The sequence below is a fragment of the Astatotilapia calliptera genome, chromosome 14 (genome assembly GCF_964374335.1).
Source record: "Astatotilapia calliptera chromosome 14, fAstCal68.1, whole genome shotgun sequence".
Lineage (NCBI taxonomy): Eukaryota > Metazoa > Chordata > Actinopteri > Cichliformes > Cichlidae > Astatotilapia > Astatotilapia calliptera.
This window is the reverse complement of record NC_137435.1, coordinates 18,259,932-18,277,963: the sequence shown is the minus strand read 5'-3', so window position 1 is coordinate 18,277,963 and position 18,032 is coordinate 18,259,932. Positions and strand designations below refer to the sequence as shown.

At 40.1% G+C, this 18,032-nt stretch overlaps 3 protein-coding genes across 6 annotated transcripts in view; 1 reads left to right on the top strand and 2 right to left on the bottom strand.

The window, feature by feature from the left end:
* The first annotated feature begins 269 nt into the window (after nt 1-269).
* Nucleotides 270-2,426, top strand: med29 (mediator complex subunit 29). The gene is made up of 4 exons (XM_026192414.2): nt 270-541; nt 1,260-1,318; nt 1,418-1,508; nt 1,910-2,426. The coding sequence occupies exons 1-4, from the start codon at nt 329-331 to the stop codon at nt 2,135-2,137; spliced, it is 591 nt and encodes a 196-aa protein (XP_026048199.2). The 5' UTR covers nt 270-328; the 3' UTR covers nt 2,138-2,426.
* Nucleotides 2,427-3,366: 940 nt separating this feature from the next.
* Nucleotides 3,367-13,352, bottom strand: mlf1 (myeloid leukemia factor 1). Of its 2 annotated transcripts, none has more exons than XM_026193152.2 (8): nt 13,174-13,352; nt 12,237-12,399; nt 8,283-8,327; nt 7,362-7,445; nt 6,982-7,104; nt 6,607-6,766; nt 4,383-4,521; nt 3,367-4,257 (listed from the first exon to the last, which is right to left on the bottom strand). In XM_026193152.2, the coding sequence occupies exons 1-8, from the start codon at nt 13,218-13,220 to the stop codon at nt 4,215-4,217; spliced, it is 804 nt and encodes a 267-aa protein (XP_026048937.2). In that variant the 5' UTR covers nt 13,221-13,352; the 3' UTR covers nt 3,367-4,214. The 2 variants fall into 2 exon arrangements, with proteins under 2 accessions (XP_026048937.2, XP_026048939.2); XM_026193154.2 differs by having other exon boundaries at nt 12,237-12,447; nt 13,174-13,315.
* Nucleotides 13,353-14,884: 1,532 nt separating this feature from the next.
* Nucleotides 14,885-18,032, bottom strand: part of rsrc1 (arginine/serine-rich coiled-coil 1) — a 126,514-nt gene continuing 123,366 nt past the window's right edge. For all 3 annotated transcript variants that reach the window (XM_080288708.1, XM_080288706.1, XM_026193065.2), the window contains exon 10: nt 14,885-15,202. In XM_080288708.1, coding sequence (XP_080144834.1) covers nt 15,110-15,202 — 93 coding nt within the window. In that variant the 3' untranslated portion in view covers nt 14,885-15,109. The remainder of the gene's footprint in view (nt 15,203-18,032) is intronic.

Here is an 18,032-nt window from a genome sequence, read left to right as displayed (position 1 = left end):
TTGACACACAAAAGCTATCACCTAACCTAAACGAGTCTGTTATTTTCTTCTGAATGGACCCATTTCATTACAAGGTCTCTTCAAAGTCTGGAAGTTTATAATGTGGTGACTCTGTGCTAAAATCAGCATTTGTTTGTTGCTTAATCCAATTAAAATGTATAATATAAGGTTTAACATAGAAGATTTTGAGGAGTGTTTTGTTGTTTTTTAAATTTATTTTATACCCGTCCCTTCCCTCTTCCTTCAGTGACCCTCTTAAGAATTACTTTTATTTTGAAAATTATAGAACCGGATATTTTCCCGGATATTCTAGTCACAGCAGAACAAGATGGCGTCTCAGCAGCCGCAACCAGGAGGGTCGATGTCTCAGGCCGGATTACAACAACAGTCTGCTTCAATGCAGCAACAACAACAGCAGCAACAACAACAACAACAGCAGCAGCAGCAACAACAGCAACAACAGCAACTGAGTCAACAGCAAGACTTTGACCCAGTTCAGAGATTTAAGATGCTTATACCGCAGCTAAAGGAGAGCTTACAGGTAAGTGCTGCGCATGTAGCTGGCTGAAGATGCTAACCCTCACATACTGTTCGTTTTGACATTTAACAGCAGTAAAAAACAAAACAAATTTAATTATTTTAGCCTGAAATTTGATACCTTTCCCGAAAGTTTCCCAGTATACATAAAAATATATTTTATAATTCGATACTGTTGCACAGGTGCTTCAAATTTTTGTACAATGACGTTAATCCCGATCTATTGAGGTGGATTTTAGATCCACCAGTGTGGTTCTACTTCAATTAAACTGTGATTTTAGTGAATATGGAAACCGTGAAACTGTACATCCCACCCCTCTTGATGTGTATTTTTATTATTTTTATTGGACTCTTATGACGGAGGTCAAAGGGGACTTTCACATTACCATGGGAACTGCCTGCCTCCCAACATATTTGGCCGGGTCCTGTAAAGTCCTGTGTAAATGTGTAGTTAAACAGCCAATCAGTTCTGGAATTATCTTGACATTTTCCTTTGAATAAAATATATTTAAATCGTTTTGACAGTCATGTAAAACCTAAAAATATACTATCTTCCTGTTCTTTGAAACATTAATATGGATCATTAGTCACTAATTCACTATTATCCAAAATCTGTTGTAGACACTTAGGAAGGAATTCTTCGCCTGGCTCAATATTGATCTGAAACATACTGTGAAGGTGTAGAGTGTGAATAAAATTTACTTTACTTCTTTCCAATGCAGAATGTAATGAGAATCGCCTCCCTGAATTTGGCATATAACACGACAATTGACAACGGCATGTAAGTAGCGTCGTTTGTGGCAACCTCTGATCTGTATGTCTGTGTCAAGCAGCCTTCTGATTTATTTCTATGTCTGTCTTTTTTTTCCTTTTGTTTTAGAAAAACCAGTGACACTTCAGTGACACTTCAGCGCTTTGACAAAAGCCTGGAGGAGTTTTATGCCCTTTGCGATCAACTTGAGCTATGTTTGGTAAGATTCAAACAAACAAATAATCCATCATGGAGTAAAAACAGACATCCAGACACATTTATGTGTTGATTTTTGTGAGTGTTTTGTCATTTCTGTAAGAGATCATAACTGTACCCCTAAAAACTAAATATGACTGTAAACCTTTTTTCTTACAAAACATTACAAATATTTAAATTGGGTGTAAACCAATCTCATTGTGATATGTTTTAATGACTTAAACAGATGAAAAAGAACTTAACTCAAGACTGACTATTAAAAAAAGCATTAAAATTAAAGAAGTTATCAGTCAAATCTAAAAGACCTTTTAGAATGTAACTCCCGCGATAAACGAGGGACCACTGCACTGTATCTACACTTAAGATTTCCTCCACAAACTGAATTTTTTCTTCTTCTCTGTGCAGCGACTAGCATATGAGTGCCTCTCACAGAGCATCGACAGTGCCAAACACTCACCCAACCTGGTCCCAACAGCCACCAAGCCAGACACCGTCCAGACAGAGTCCATGTCATATGCCCAGTACCTTGGCATGATCAAATCTCAGATCTCCTGTGCCAAAGATATCCACAACGCTTTGCTGGAGTGTTCTAAGAAGATTGCAGGAAAGGGACAGCCTCAAGGAATCATATAGATTTGGACTGATGGTTACAGCTCTTTATGCACCAGGTGTTTTGTAAAAGGTGACAGAATTGTAAAATATTTACTTCTCACTTTCATGCTACATTGGCCATGATGATGATTTATGTCAGCAGGTCAAAAGGTCATGTATATTTGGTGGAGCGTGAAGTTGTGTTTTTGCCACCACTTTGTAAATAATTCTGACAGACGTTATGTTGGAAGATGACCAGCAGGTGGCGGCAGAAGCGCAGGTGAAGTCTTTTATAACACGTTTGTATTCGCTAATAAAATCTTTCTACTTACCGGTATGTTTGCTGAAATTTTTCATGTTTCTTAAGGATGTGACTTTCAGATACCGTTCCTCTGCTGCAATTAGCTTTTTTAAGCTTGTCACTTCTTCTTTTGTCTCTCACTTATCCAGTTTCCTAATGTTTTGAAGGACAAGCTGGACCCAATGTAGAAATATGCAAGTTTTCTGCTAATATATCTTTGGGAATCACCTTGTTGGTGAAAAAAATAGTATTTAATGTCAACATATGTTATTGTTGGGATTTTTCATAAATTCAGCTAAAGAAATGTGAATAAATTGTGTTTTTATGACAGGCTGCAAATGAGTGTCTAAAAATAATATTTAAAATTGTTTTGCTCATTTGTCTGTGAAGGCTCAAACATGGTTCATCCCTTGAATATGGTGCCTTTATGCTTGAATAAGTCAGTATTAAGTGGCTTAACAAAAAAGCACTTCTAAAACAATGGTTCAGGCATAAGGACTGGACTGAAAATGACTGAAAAAGCAGCCAATGTACAGAGCTACAGAGTAAAGGTCTGAGCCATTAGAAGCAAAATATAATGAAATGAAAGGTGTTTCAAGACTTTTGCACAGCACTCTATATTTACATACCATCATGCTCTTTTGGCCCTTGTGCTGTGTATTCAGAGGGTGAATGAGGACTTTGTTAACAGGTCAGGTTTCTGCAGCTTCTTCCAATTGTATCTGAAGCTCTGGGATGTATGCAGTCTGATATAGAAACATGTGAGAGGCACGCTTGCAGCTGTGTAACATCTCAGACCAATCTGAGCTACTGACAAGTGCTTAGATCCAAAAATACCACCCCCGGTCACTCTTAGAGACAAGGGCTTCATTTCGACACCGGCTATGCTATGTTATTCAGTATTCAGACTGACTTCCAAATATTGAGGATAACCTTTGTATATACTTAAAAAAAAAAAAACCCCAACAGATTAGTCTTATCACTTTTATTTTCAGTTGATACATTTTCTTCACTGTTAAAGCTCGTAAAAATACACAAATCACTGAGAAAAATTCACACGTCGACAGTTTGTGAACGGAGTTCATCAGATGAAAAGCGAGACAACACCAAATTAACAATATAAAAAGAGAAGGGTAATAGTTCTTTTTACATAAGATTACAGCAGATAAAGTACATATCTGTCGCATCAGGTACAAGACAACATAATCTCAGACAAAACAGGTATGATCTAAGTGCATTAGCGCATTCCACACAGCTCAGTAATTCACTATGTTCTCTCCGGTCTGGCTGCATGACAATATTAAAAAAGACAATACGAGAAACTGATGAAATCAACTGCGTTTTGAATGTGTTACCCCAATTTGATGACATCACTACATCCTCAAGGAAAAAAAATATAATGAAACCAAGCATATTCAAAGTGCACTATAACTGCTTTTGCAACTTCAATGCATTACATTTCTATATCGTTAATGCCCCAGAGATATAAACATTTTCTAGTTTTTAATAATTCTTTTGTCTCGTGTAGTGCCAAACGCCTTACCATTTATGTGTAGCAAATAGTGCACCGATTCAAACTAAGTGCTGAAAAATGTTTAGCATTCTCATAGTTGTGCAGCATGTTTCAGAAAATGTGCAGCAGTAGTGTGAAACGTAAGTAACTGAGCCAAAATATTGAAAAACCAGACACAGCTTGACCTTTTAAAATCCAGGTCAGTGGTCTGACTGTGTTTATGGGTAAGAAGGGCACCAGTTTGTACTGTATGCTGTTTAAAAACAAACAACTTTATTGCACACTGCTTCGTCGTCCCTGAGCTCTCACTTTTTCTGTTTTCCTTTAGCCTTGCTCCCTGGTTGGTCTCTGCAGGAAACACCAAAACAAAGACAAAAATTAAATACGTATCTTCCATATGTTTGTCATTTGATGCTGATCTGGAGTTTCTCAACTGTCTGCAGCACTACATAATAATCCAATAATAATCCAACCTGTGGTCCTGCTCAGGACCAGTGAGGGCTGCCTGGTGAACAACACGGGGTTGTGGTTCGTTCAAGCGAGACATGGGCCCGGTTTGCTGAAACTTGGACACTTCCTGCTGCCACTCATCATCAAAAGACTGTGCTTCAGCTGAGGGTGAGGAATTATTATCGTGTTAGGCAGACTCAGGGCCTAGAAAGACCTAAACAATGGCATTTCATAGTAGTATAACATTTTTATCTGAATTTTTTTTAAACAAAGTTTTCATGGAACTTGTTGGTAACGCTTTATAATACCGCCCGCTACTAAGGACAGATTGAATTAAAAATGTAAAGACAAGCTGGTCATCTCCTGGACTTCTGTGCCCTCAAATTTGGCGTTGTAAAAGCCGTTTACATTTCTTCACCCGAAATGTTCTGATCACTTTAAACAACTGCTGTGTAGAATTCAATGACATCTAGTAAAGTTACAGGCTGAGACCAATCAAGTGTACCTCCTTCGCTGTTTTTAATCATTTAGATGAGACTATAGGGCGATGTGCACAGGATATACGCTGCCTCTCACCCTATGACAGCTCGGGAAAAACTCTGACCTTGAACTGGAATACCAGAAGAAAATTGATGGATGGACTGAAGGATGGGTCTATGGTATAGGTCAGATTTTGTGTCAACATTAAAATGTAAAAGTCCCTACAGAAAGTGTTTGATTTATCTGTACATCTACCAAGTAAACACAAAGAGCTCTTATTAAGCAATCCTGTTATTACGTAGTATTATGAACACTGCATTCCAGTTTAGCTGATACATATCCATTCCTACACACCTGCCCTTTAAGACTTTACACGACTCAGTTGGCATGTTATTTATTAAAATAAAAATATTTAAAAATGAGAAAAAAACTAAAACTAAGGACATAATTACCCTGTAATTAAATGGAATTTCAGTGTATGTTATATGGTATTACAATGTATTTTATTTACCTACAGATACTTCAAGGTAGATGCACAATAAATGGTAAATGGCCTGTATTTATATAGAGCTTTACTAGTCCCCAAGGACCCCAAAGCGCTTTACACATCCAGTCACCCACCCATTCACACACACATTCACACACTGGTGATGGCAAGCTACATTGTAGCCACAGCCACCCTGGGGCGCACTGACAGAGGCGAGGCTGCCGGACACTGGCGCCACCGGGCCCTCTGACCACCACCAGTAGGCAACGGGTGAAGTGTCTTGCCCAAGGACACAACGACCGAGACTGACGGAGCCGGGGCTCGAACCGGCAACCTTCTGATTACAATAATAATAATAATGGATTGGATTGATATAGCGCTTTTCAAGGCACCCAAAGCGCTTTACAATACCACTATTCATTCACTCTCACATTCACACACTGGTGGAGGCAGCTACTGTTGTAGCCACAGCTGCCCTGGGGCAGACTGACAGAAGCGAGGCTGCCATATCGCGCCATCGGCCCCTCTGGCCAACACCAGTAGGCAAGTAGGGTAAAGTGTCTTGCCCAAGGACACAACGACCAGGACAGAGAGCCCAGGGATCGAACCGGCGACCTTCCGGTTACAGATGCGATTCCCAACCCCCTGAGCCACAGTCGCCCAAGGCGACTCCCAACTCTTGAGCCACGAATAACAACAAGTCAGATTTTTTTTTAAAGAAAACAAAGAAATAATTACATTGTAAGTAATTTTAAGTAATGTATAAGTAATGTCATAAAAGATGTAAGGGGCCAAGATGAATCCACTCCATTACAAATTTGTAACGTTGTTTGTTGTTCCAAAAGATTATGATAAAATTACACACAAAATTGCTTACACTGTACTAAAATTACTTTAAGTATATTTTATGTCTCATTTCCTGTAAAATAACTGACGTTACATAACACTTAAAAATACTTATGCATTAAGCAAAATTACTTACATTTACTTAGTGTATAGTTTTTTCTTTGTTTCTTGTAAAAATCTGACTTGTTGCCGCCTTACTGTAGTGTACCTACTTTTAACTTTTTGTATAAGTAAAATGACATTGTAATTTCAAATAAAATACACGGAAATTCCATTAAATTACAGGGGAATTACGCCCTTAGTCTAGGGTCGTATTATAAAGTGTTACCAACTTATCCAAACACACCATAAAACTATGGTGGTACGCTTAAAAAATTGAGGGAGAATACATTTTTGCAGCCTTTACATACAGAAATAGTAAAGTTATAACATACATTCATCCATATTTTGAAAGTCCTGGTTGAACTCCTTCTCTCCTGTTTTCTTGTTGTATTTCTTCTCAACAACATGCCCCCTGTCCTGGATGTGGTGTCCGATTTTCATCTTCTCGAGACCACTCTCAGAGTCTCTGATTGCTTGCCGGGTCTCCTTGATCTGGGGCGTGTTAAAAATAAGCACATATCATTAAAGTCATGTGACATAGGAGTTACAAGGAAAGCTGTAATAATACCAATAAAACAAGCTCATATTGAGAGTATATGATAGTCAAAGTGTAGACGTTTCTCATGTTGAAGTGGAAACTTACAGCACTAACATGCATTTAGTTTTGATATAATATAGTACAGTAATACATCCACAGGGTTACTTACCCCTCCTGGGGCACAGCGTGTTGACGAGGTTGCTTGGTAGACCTTGGGAGGCTCATTTCCAACCTTTGAATATGTCATTACTGATGAGGAGCGAAATGAGTGGGTGTTTGAATCTGCGGACTCCTGAAACACACAGAAACAAATACTGTCAGGCAATCGCCTTTTGTATAACATAATTTTCAATATCAATTCAGTTTTAGTTAAATCGTTCCAAATCACAACAATATTTGCTTTAAGGCACTTTATATTGTAAGTTAATAGAGAGAAAACACCAACAATCGGACAACCCACTATTAGCAACCACTTGGCAACAGTGGGAAGGAAAAACTCCTTTTAACAAGAAGAAACTGCCAAGAGAAACAGGCTGAACGTAAACTCACAAGGTTTCTGTGCATTCCCTCCATCCTACTTCTCATGCTGGCCATCATGTTGTCAAACACACCGAAAGGGTTTCTCATCAAGTCCTGCACAGACACAATGGGAAAATAATAACAGTCATTTGACGGCTGGCCTCACATGGGTCACAAAACATTTTCGGCTCATAAACAGCCGCAGCATGCGTACAAACATACATTTAGCACAGTGAAGTCCGTACATGTATCTTACACAGTTGCTGCCCGGGACACATTTTATCACTTCACAATACTGTATCACGTTACCTCCTGGCATTCGTGACTAAAGTTTAAGCAAGTACAGCAGAGGATTCCTTGATCTGGATTTTCCTTGCATAGAGATATTAAAAATGGATAACTTCAAATGTTTCTGTGCTGCTTTTGTCAAGCCGGGTTTTCCCCTAATTAAATGGACCCAGATCTTACAGAAACAGATGCATCATCAGCCTTATACTTCAGAAACTGCAAACCACTATGGTTACATCCTCATAACTTCTCAGAGTAAGACAAAGACCAATCACATTTTTTAAACTACTATTAGCTAGACATAATCTTAATTGTGCCAAACAGCGATGATGATGCCATAGTTGAGACCATTATAAACTAGATTATGTAAAACTACTAAAGCAACCCGCCAGTCATTCCACATACTGGTCACAGGGTAAGGGGAAACAGAAGAGAAAAAAGGAGAGCATAGAGAGACATGGACAAGACATTTTTGCAGAGAGTTGGCAGAAGTTTATAGCATGGAGTAGTGGCATATAAATGGATCAGAAGAAATGGTCGATGAGTGCTGGTTCCTGGACAAACAGTAGTGGACAGAACTAGTTACAGACTTAGGAGCACACACATAGCCTATATATGAGAAAGTCACATGAGTTTTAATGAACAAAAGAGAACTCTACTGACCGTATTGTCAATCCCACCAAATGGCAACAACGACCGGCTCATATCCTGGGGAGTCAAACAACACCAGTTTAGCAACACAACTTCACACACAATATTTGAATAATTTGGAACAGTAATAGTAAAAATGTCTGCATTATACACTTGTGATCATAAGTTCACATGTACTTGCCCTCATCACGTTGAATGACATTGTAGAACCTTTAGCACTACTCATTAAATGATTGGTGTATGTATTTATTTGAGCCTATATGCTTCCTTTTGACTCAATGTGGGTTAGAGAAAATCTGTATGCTGTGCAATCATTTTACCCTGGAAAAAAAACCCAGTTCAAACAAATCATTAAAAGCCTCAAATTAGCATGACATTGATGCCCACGATGAGTGTGTGTAAACTTTGGACAACAACTGTACATACATGTTCTAGCTCAGTGATATGTTGCTACATACAAAAACTGTAGACTTTCTGTGTTTGCTGTGGTTATTGCCAGTAGCTGTTAGATTTTCATACATCAGTATGTAAGCCCTTGACACAGTCACACACAACTCCCCACATAGCTCAAAGCACAGGCGTTCAAGGCCTTGAATCTTCTGGAAGTGAAAGGAGTGAGAAACCAGGAGGGGCCGGCCTGCAGGCTTCATTCAGAGTCTGTGTTCCCTCGGCCAAAATCACAGGTGTTTGTGACCCTTTGACCCTGGATAAACATCTCAACTGCCATCATGATGTGTGCCAATGGATTTTCAGTGAGTGTGATGCACAGTGGTATTGTGCGTGATCAGTGGGGTGTTGAGTGACTTGTGTTCCAAGTGTAATTGGGTCGCATTGCCAGAGATTAGTGTGGCTTGAACACTGAAACTGAGCTTCATTCATTCTAGGAAGGCTTCAGTGGGCAGGGTGGACCACTGAGGACAGGAATCTCACAGCGGTCCCAGAGTCCAAGGCTGCTCTCTCAGCTCTTTTCAAAGGTCAAGCTGATGTAAAATGCTCCTGACCCGTATCTATGAGGCCCTCACAGCCATTTTTATCCCACAGTGGCATCTGTGAACTAATAAATGCCAGTTACATATCTGCCAGCATTATATTTAGACCAGGGTTGAGCAGAGGAGAGACTGAGGGTGAAAAATAATGTGGTCTACATGTTACACATTATTTTTGGCTGGTGGATAGCTGAAAATTGATCTTTTCTGTCTGTCAGTTTGATATTAAACCTACAACTTTGCATCCCGAGGCAGGCTGCAGGAACCAAAGAAGTGATAAATCACCAGAAAGTTTTTTGTTAAATTTGTTCTCTCAGAGCTAAACGACTACAGAGAAGGTAAAGAGGCACTGAGTCAGGTGACTAACATTAATAGGCGAATAAAGCCAACTTTCTACATTTTTATAGATTTTTTTATTCAGTGTAAACAGAATATTAATCAGCAACAAAAAAAAGAGCTCACACCTTTGTAACCCTAACTAAACAGAACCAACTGTAGAATTACAGTGAGGCTTGATTGTCAGTGATACTTTTGTAAACAAATGCCTTTATGAAGACATGTTTTGAAATGTAATATAAACCCGGTGGTTGATATTGGCAAGCGACAGAGAAATGTGAATACTCAAAGCAGCCATGGAAGGTAAGGCAGGACTTACTGTCCTGCTGAGAATCTAATGCTTGGTAAGCGAATACAAGAAGTACAAGCCTTCCAGCATTTATGTTGTCAGTGTGTGTGTGCCATTGCATCCATGTTACTCTGTAAGCTGCGACTGTGCGTAATTATGCTTGTGAAGATGTTTTATTGATGTATTTTTGCGTGCACATTTGTGCCTGTGACATTGGAGAACAGTTAGAGGGAGCGAGTGAGCTGTCTGTCGTGCAGCCGCTAATTGCAGCACCATTGCCAAGGCACATTCTGCCAAACAGATGGATGAAAAGAGCAACAATGAATAAGCCGAGTGTCCGTGACATCTGTACATACAAGCCACTGCAAAGACAATAACACAGCTGCACAGCTTCAGACCACTCTTGGGCGGCATTTCTCCTTATCTTCAGATAAATGAGGCAAAGCAGAGACTTAATTTCATATGTCTTACCACACAGTAGGTCTTCTGATTGTTGTTTTAACAAAACAGTGTAAGAGAACGCTAACACAACAGGTTTCTGTAAACCAGATTTGCTGTTAGAGGAAACAACAGAGCAGCACAACAGCTTTCAGTGTAGCCCCTTTCTTGTCCTTGACTTGAAGGAGGAAGTGTCTGTTCTGTTATGTGTAGACTATAACAGGGTGAATGAAGATCCACCGTTCGATGTTTATTCAGTGCCCCAGGCTGATGAGCTCCTGGACCAGTTAGGGTTTTCAAAACCCTGTGTTTGGAACACTGTCAGATTTGACATCTCAGCAGAGTACAAGCTGAAAGCCGCTTCTTTAGTCTGTCAGTTTGTGGTACTCCCTTCTAAATTTTCTGGGTCTCCATGATGTGTTGTATCCACATGCAGCATACACTGCACATATCTGGATGATGGTAGGATTCCAAGCAAATGCTGGGAGAAACATGACATGGTGCATGATGGGAAGCATTATCCAAAGTTAAAGTTTACTCCAGTAGTCACTGGGACATTAAAAAAAAAGTCTGATTAAAAAAAAAGAAAAAAAGAAAAGAAAGGTTTTTAAAAGATCTAAATTCCTGGGATTTGTAAGTTATGAGTGGGTGTTTTTTCCCTGAACTGCACAGCTCTAACAAGGCCCCTGACCAACCTAACTAAGATTGACTCAGATCTGGTGAAGCAGCCACTCTGTAGAGAACCACACCTCCGCTCACCTTACCTCTCTCCTATTTATTCTGCAGGCTGATGCTTTAAACAAGAGGGTGAAGCAGTTCAGAGCAATCCGTCAGTCCCACTTTCTAGGATTTGCCTTGTATCCATGACCCCCTGCAGTGCCTCCACTGCTTGAAGGAAACCTAGATCACCTGGTGGTTCTGTCTTTTCAGTGTTTTAAGCTCAAGGTGGTCTATAGGCTGTGCGTGCAGATAGTTGTGGCAGACTTCCTCTCCCACTCTCATTAGACAAGTAGTAAGAGCTTCCCTCTCAGCTGGCATTAGCTAGTTAAAGGTATGGTGCTAATAAAGAGAAAGCAGACAGCTGGCGATTCAGGGCAGGCTTCTGATGTAAGTCATTATCAAGGATATAAATACAGGCTCTCATGAGGTAGTGGGATCAAAGCAGGTGACGGGAACTAAGTTTGACTAAAAGCAGGCAGTGGAGGGGCGATTTGGAAAAGGTTAACGGGTGCAGTAGCAGGTCTAAACTAACCCTTGGCCTATCTACTCGTTATTTCATTACATCGAGGACAGTTAACATCAAAAAGTTCCGGTCATCTGGTCAATGAATACTGTCTAACCATCATATCTTGAGGAAATATGTTGCAAAGCCATGGCCTTAAGCTCAGGGTATAAGACAAATTGCATGCAATAAAAGATTATTGCATGCAATTGCTAATTAAATGCAATGCTATTATTGGGATAGCATTGCATTTAATGATGACAGACCAGCTAAAGTAATATCTAAATAAACACTTATCTTCAGCAGAGAAAAGCAGAGTTCTTTGGGGTCATATGCCTTGGAGTTTTCAAGCTTTAAGACTGTGCATGTTTTTGCAAGAAAGCAGTGTGTCAGTGGAACAATGCACTATAAATAGGGCTCTTCAGGGCTAGATATAACTGTCCTGAGAGGCCAAGGGGGTTGCCCTTTCACAAAACCAAAGACTCACATGGACCCATACCTCAGTGAGAGGTGCCAGTGGCAGGCTTCCAGTATAGCCTTAGTAAACTCAAAATACCAGCCATCTGTGGTTATAAACTCACAGATCATAAGTGTTACACTTAAGCAGAGGCTTCATTCATTTCCCTTGTAGAGCTAAACTGGTGGTGTCTATTACATGTTAGCTGAGTTTACAAGTTGACGAAACACGTTCTCACCCTGTGTTCGTTTCTCAGTGGATGGGATGAACTGGGATGTTCTACCATCTCGTGGCCACGGTTTCTCCCATCCATTAGACTTGGCATAAGGGCCCCACCGAAAGGCTCGGAGAAGCTACGCATCATCTGCCGCATATGCTCCCTATGTGCACGGAAAGGATCCCTGTGGGAAAGGAAGAAGTAGTAAAGACAAAGTGTGTCTCAATATTCGCTAAGGAAAAGAAAAGGAAAAGAAAAAACAGAAATAAAAAAAGATTTATGTTTACATGTCAGAATGACTTACATCTTTTAGTTACATGAGCTTGAAACACATTATAGACAAAGTCTTTACTGAAGACAACACACTGAAATATGAAGGACTCCTAATATAATTTTAGCCACCTTTAACACTTGCCTTAGAAGTCGGGTCAAGTGTGGCTGCCCTAACTAAGTGATAGCACAGTGCCAGTGTAGACACTATACTACACTTTCTGCAAACTGCACTGGCTCGTCCTTGTAATGATAGAAAGCTGCATCAAAAACAAATATGGACACAAAGTAACGCCCTTGTATTTATTTTTAACAAGTAAAGGGGTTCACATTAAAACCAACTATAACAACTTAAACTTATTAAAAACTGTATCATATCACAGTTACTGTGCTCGGTGCAAAATTGCAGTAACACGACTAAGTCAAGGAAAACTATCAGGCTGTTATTGTCTTGTATATTGCACATCTAATTAACCGAACAACAGATAACACAGTCAATTTAGTTAGGTGTAATGTGCCAATGACAGATTTTAATAAAAACAATATTCCCACTGCTGTTCATCCGCGTGATAAATTGACAAATACATACACGAATGAAGATTTAGCAAGACTTCCAAACTGAAAACCCAACAGATTTGAACAGTGACAGCTCTTAAGAAAAATTTAACACACTGGTTCAGTTACTCACGAGGCGAACGGATCTTCATCAAACTCCCTGAGACTGCTGTTGAACATTTTCAGGTGTTTTCGAAGCGGTAAAGTTCTTCTAGAAAAAATCCGCCACAGGTGTCCGGAGCTCGCCGCTCAGCCTCGGTATCGTTACTATAGAGGCGATGACAGGCAACCTGATGTTAAAAACAAAGTCGCGCTGACTGCAGACCACGTGGTACGAATCCGTCCCTCGAATTGGCGGGTTCATCATGGGGTCCGCGCGCTGTCTGTTGTGGCTGGCTGCTATGGCAACGCAACTCTCGAAATTTCTTGGAAAACTGAAGTTTCTTGTCCTGTTCATGTACGTTGCTGCAAAAAGTTGAAGTGTGTTTATCAGACTTATTCAGACAAGGAGCTGTTACATTCATACAGTAAGCTATGCCACTAAATAACAAAAAAAAGTAGACATATCGGTGACATGAGGGAACTCTCTGGAGCATTTGCTGGAGTGATTCTTGGAAGACATTTGTAAGAGCGGCTCTGTTTAAACAGTAACCCTATCCCAGAACATGCCAGGAGGCCATGCACACAAGTAAAAGTTGCACTTAACCCCATGCAAGCGCCCACACAGGCAAGCTTAATTTTGTCGCTTAGTTAATCACACATTCTTATTTATTATTTCATCGCAACACTCACTATTTCGAGAGTGCTTGAGTGACACAGTGCATCCTAGAAGCAATATAGATAACCATCTGGCAGTTCCACAAATAGACCTGAGTGTAGACTCAGCTCTGACTTGGATCCAATCTTGCTGAAACATGGATACAGCACTAAAAACAAACACAAACATAAATAACTAAGAAGCACACATCTGATATATATATGTGTGTGTTATCTATATATATATTTAGGCCCTAGGCAGATGAGAAGTCATCCGTTTCATTCTTATGCAACGCTCCATGGTGTAATTTGGAGCCTTACAAATAAAATGCAAAATGTCAAAGTTTGTGTTGTTTCTTTCATGTCACGTCCAATTCTACTTCATTCACACAAAAGCACAAGACAGCTTTCATTTGCACAAACACACAGAGCACTGTGTAGCTCACCTGTCACTTCTTTTTATTTTACTTCCAAGGCTCCAGGCTTCCTTGGATTTTTTTTAAGTGGTCTTGATCAGTAGTTCTTCGTGCTTTCAGATGCTCTCTCAAAGTTTTCCTTTGGGTGTTAGCTGCTTTTCCCACTTACTTTCAGTCAGGTACCTAACTCAAGGGATGAACCAGTTGGGTCCAGTGGTACACATAAATGACTCAAAGACAGTAAGTATCTACAGCCATCTGCAAAACATGGTGGTGCTGTCATTGTGTGGTGCTGTCATTGTGTGGTGCTGCATTTCAGCCGGTGGTGTTGGAGATATTGCAAAAAGTTGATGGAAAATTTTTGATTGATGCTGAAATAACATGTGGAAAGCACCTGACTGGCAACAGTGTGATTTTTCAGAATAACAATGATCCAAAACACAATACCAGTGCAGTAAAAGCATATCTGGATAGGGAAAAAACAAACAAAAAAAAACCCCAAACCAGACACACAAACAGCCATAGTTTGGCCTCTCCAGAGCCTGGACCTCAGTTAAGGTAGTTAAAGCTTGGACCTTAACTGACAGTAAGATTTCCCTTCATTAAATATGAAATGTGTAAAAACAAAAGAAAAATGCCGATCTTAACAAAAACACACACAAACAGCACACATTGAAACCAAAAAATGTTTATTTGTACAAAGTTTCACTAGTCTGTATAATTACTAAGAGAAATTAGAGGAAGGGGGATAAAAACATATTGTGATGTCCTGAAACATGAGAAAATATGACAGGTGCTAAAAGAAAATAACACCAAACATGACTACATGAATGAGGTTCAAACGCAGACTGAAACTGTCCTGGGAACAGGAAAGACTTCTCGGGTCACCGATGCTGCTCAGGGCACAGGGCTTCCCATCAGCCTCTCCTGTCGCAGCGAGATCAGCCTTAGCAGCCACAGCTCCTCAGCCTTCTCCTTGTCCAAAAACAACTGCAGACCAACAACGAGAGGATATGTTAGTAAACACAAAGACAAAAGGCACATCTGTACTATGGACTGCTATGAAACCATACAATCATTTTCTTTGATTTTGTTAGTGTACCAAGTCACTATGATTGAGAAGAAATCACAGTAGAATAAAAAAAATTTTTTTAATCTGATAATAAGAAATTGAAATCTTCAATAACTATGACCAAACGGAAACAGCACAAAACAGTTTGATTTTGATTTCTGTGATGAAAATTCTCACACCTGAGAAATAAAAACCACACAATCTTTTCTTTAAAAATTTGATTTGAACAATCCATCAAATACACAGATATTTAAGAGTTAAACCTATATTAAAGCAGCATCTTTAAAAAAAGAAAAGTGATATGGAAGCAATCCCTCTCAATGATCACATAATCCAGTGTACGAAATATGTGGCAGTGGATTTATTTGAACTGACCCTGACATGCTGTTATTAAAGATAGCTTGTTTTATCTAAGACTACATTGCAAAAGTGAAGCCATTCCTCTGTTTGAGAGAACTACCCATGCCTTTATTTTGTCTCGACTCGATTATTGTACTCTTCTTTATTCAGGTGTCAGTTTGCTGTTGGTTAGCCAAGTACAGCTGGTCCAAAACACTGCAGCGCGGTAATTAACTGACTATCTCCTATACTAGCATCCCTACACTGACTGCCAGTCAGTTTTCAAATCAATTTGAAGTTTTCATTAGTTGTTTTTAAGCCACTACATGGATTAGCGTCCTAGTACATCTCCGATCTTTTAAGTTGCCTCATTCCTTAAAGATCACTGATGTCTGCGGAGCAAATGCTCCCAGCTGTGCTGAGATCCAGATTAAAGCACAGAAGAGATTGGGCCTGATTCGGCTTTTTTCTGGCACAAAATATGTCTATGTATCTAATCTAATATTTAATATCTAATATGTAGAGCCCTACAAAAAAGAAACACATTGCCATGTAGCTAAATATGCTTAATTAAAAAAAAAGAAAAAAGTTATATTTTATGGCTACTGCAACATGCAACATCTAGCCAAAAAAGCTTCCACCTGGATTTAGCTAAGAAAGCAGGAAGGGACTTTAAACACTCTTAAACAACCATGTTGGAAGACACTAGCATACACTGAAAAATCTCATGATACATGCCAAACTACTAAAATTGTGTTATGACCTTGTTCACTATCTTGTTCAAAGAATAAATGTAGTCATTAAAAAAATCTAATGATCTGAGAAAGCTATGTTTAATGGTGAAGGTAAGTACTTTTCCACAGACGCCATGTGAAGAAAACTCACTAAACAGCTGTGTGGTATTAAAAAAACCCACGCTTATCAGTGAGGCTAAGACTTTGATTTGGTATGAAGCATAAAGATTGGATTCTGCAGCAAAGAAAAAGGTCACATGGTTGGATGAGTCCAGATGTTCCTGCTTCCAGATTGGTGGGTGCATGGGGTAAGGAGAGAAATAGCATGCCTCATGGCTACTGTACATGCCTGTAGGGGGCAGTGTTATGATCGGGGGTTGTTCCAGTTGGTTAGATCTGGATAGAGCAGCATCGCGCATCCAAATAAAACGAGATCAGCTGAAAAACCTGAATTTAGTGAAGTCATGCATGAAATAATTTTCACACATGGATTGGCCACCACAGAATCCAGAATCCATTGATCAATCATAACATAGTCACCAGCTCCAGGTGACTCTACATCCTGAATGAAAATAAATCAGAAGTAAATCAGTTAAGTTTCCCTGTAAGTAAGAGAGCACGACATGGAGTAGTCTGTGCTGCTCGCTGAGACCCATGAGGACAGATTAATGATGCTGAAATACAAGTGAAGTCTTGGGCACCTTACACATCTTATCAGTCCTTTTCTATCTACTCAGCCCTAAATGCACATAAGGAAAACCTTCAAAAAAAACCATGTAACTCTCTTCTTGTCCCATAGGCCTAGGTGGATGTAAAAGCCTGGTTATAGAAAAGACCAACGCATGCGACTTGCATTCACCTCAGTGCTTCACCAGCAGTAATGATATTGATTGCAAGTGGGGTATAAAAACTGCTGCTGCAAGTGCCTGATGAATGAAGGCATCTGTTTATTACAAAGTAACATAATGACTGCGAGGCTGTGAAGCAAGGCGCTGAGACACAGGGGGAAAATTGGAAGATCATTTCTATATTCACTGCATGTGTTTGTGTGAGGGTGAGAGATAATGTTGACATGCTGACTATGTGTACATACTGTACATCTATGTGGTGATGTGTCCATTATTATGCAGATTGCAGCGCAAACCCCGGGCATGCCAATCCTTCATTCCTAACCTACGCTGCTTACAGCTGCACTGCATGTTGGCTCCGTGTTAGATTCAGCACCAGTGAGTTCTTGTCTGTCGGCCCTGCGCTGGTGTCACGGTGCTAATGAGGCTGTGTGTGTGGGATGACAGTATCTGAGCTGGGCTAATGGGACTCATCTGTTCTAATTGGAAGTAGAGCTGGAGCTGGAGCAGGGGCTGGGGCCCGCCTGGGGCATATTGCTACCATACATCAGCCTGTCTAAGGGTGTGTATGTGTGCGGATTTGGCTGGGGGGCACTGTGTGTGTATGTAAGATGGTGTGTGTGTGTGTGACGGGGGTTATCTGCATACATCAGAACATAACTTAGTTTCCCCAGTGGAGATAGATGACTGGGAAGCCCCAGGGAGCGTTATTGGAGTTTAAAGTTTTCCTTCTCGTTTTTCATCGTTGGTCGGCAGAAGAGGAGGAGGTGGTGATGTAAGGCGGCACTAAACTGCTGTAGCACAGTGTCCTGCTTGCTATATGCAGG

Bases quoted from the DNA above. Each gene is read 5' to 3' on its own strand.
- mlf1 (XM_026193152.2), bottom strand. From the start codon at position 13,220: ATGTTCAACAGCAGTCTCAGGGAGTTTGATGAAGATCCGTTCGCCTC. The intron at 12,400-13,173 runs GTGAGTAACTGA...CCTTTCCCACAG, and splicing joins GATGAAGATCCGTTCGCCTC to GGATCCTTTCCGTGCACATA. The intron at 4,522-6,606 runs GTATGTTATAAC...CCTCACCCTCAG, and splicing joins CTTTCAAAATATGGATGAAT to CTGAAGCACAGTCTTTTGAT.
- med29 (XM_026192414.2), top strand. From the start codon at position 329: ATGGCGTCTCAGCAGCCGCAACCAGGAGGGTCGATGTCTCAGGCCGGA. The intron at 542-1,259 runs GTAAGTGCTGCG...TTTCCAATGCAG, and splicing joins AGCTAAAGGAGAGCTTACAG to AATGTAATGAGAATCGCCTC. The intron at 1,319-1,417 runs GTAAGTAGCGTC...CTTTTGTTTTAG, and splicing joins ACGACAATTGACAACGGCAT to AAAAACCAGTGACACTTCAG.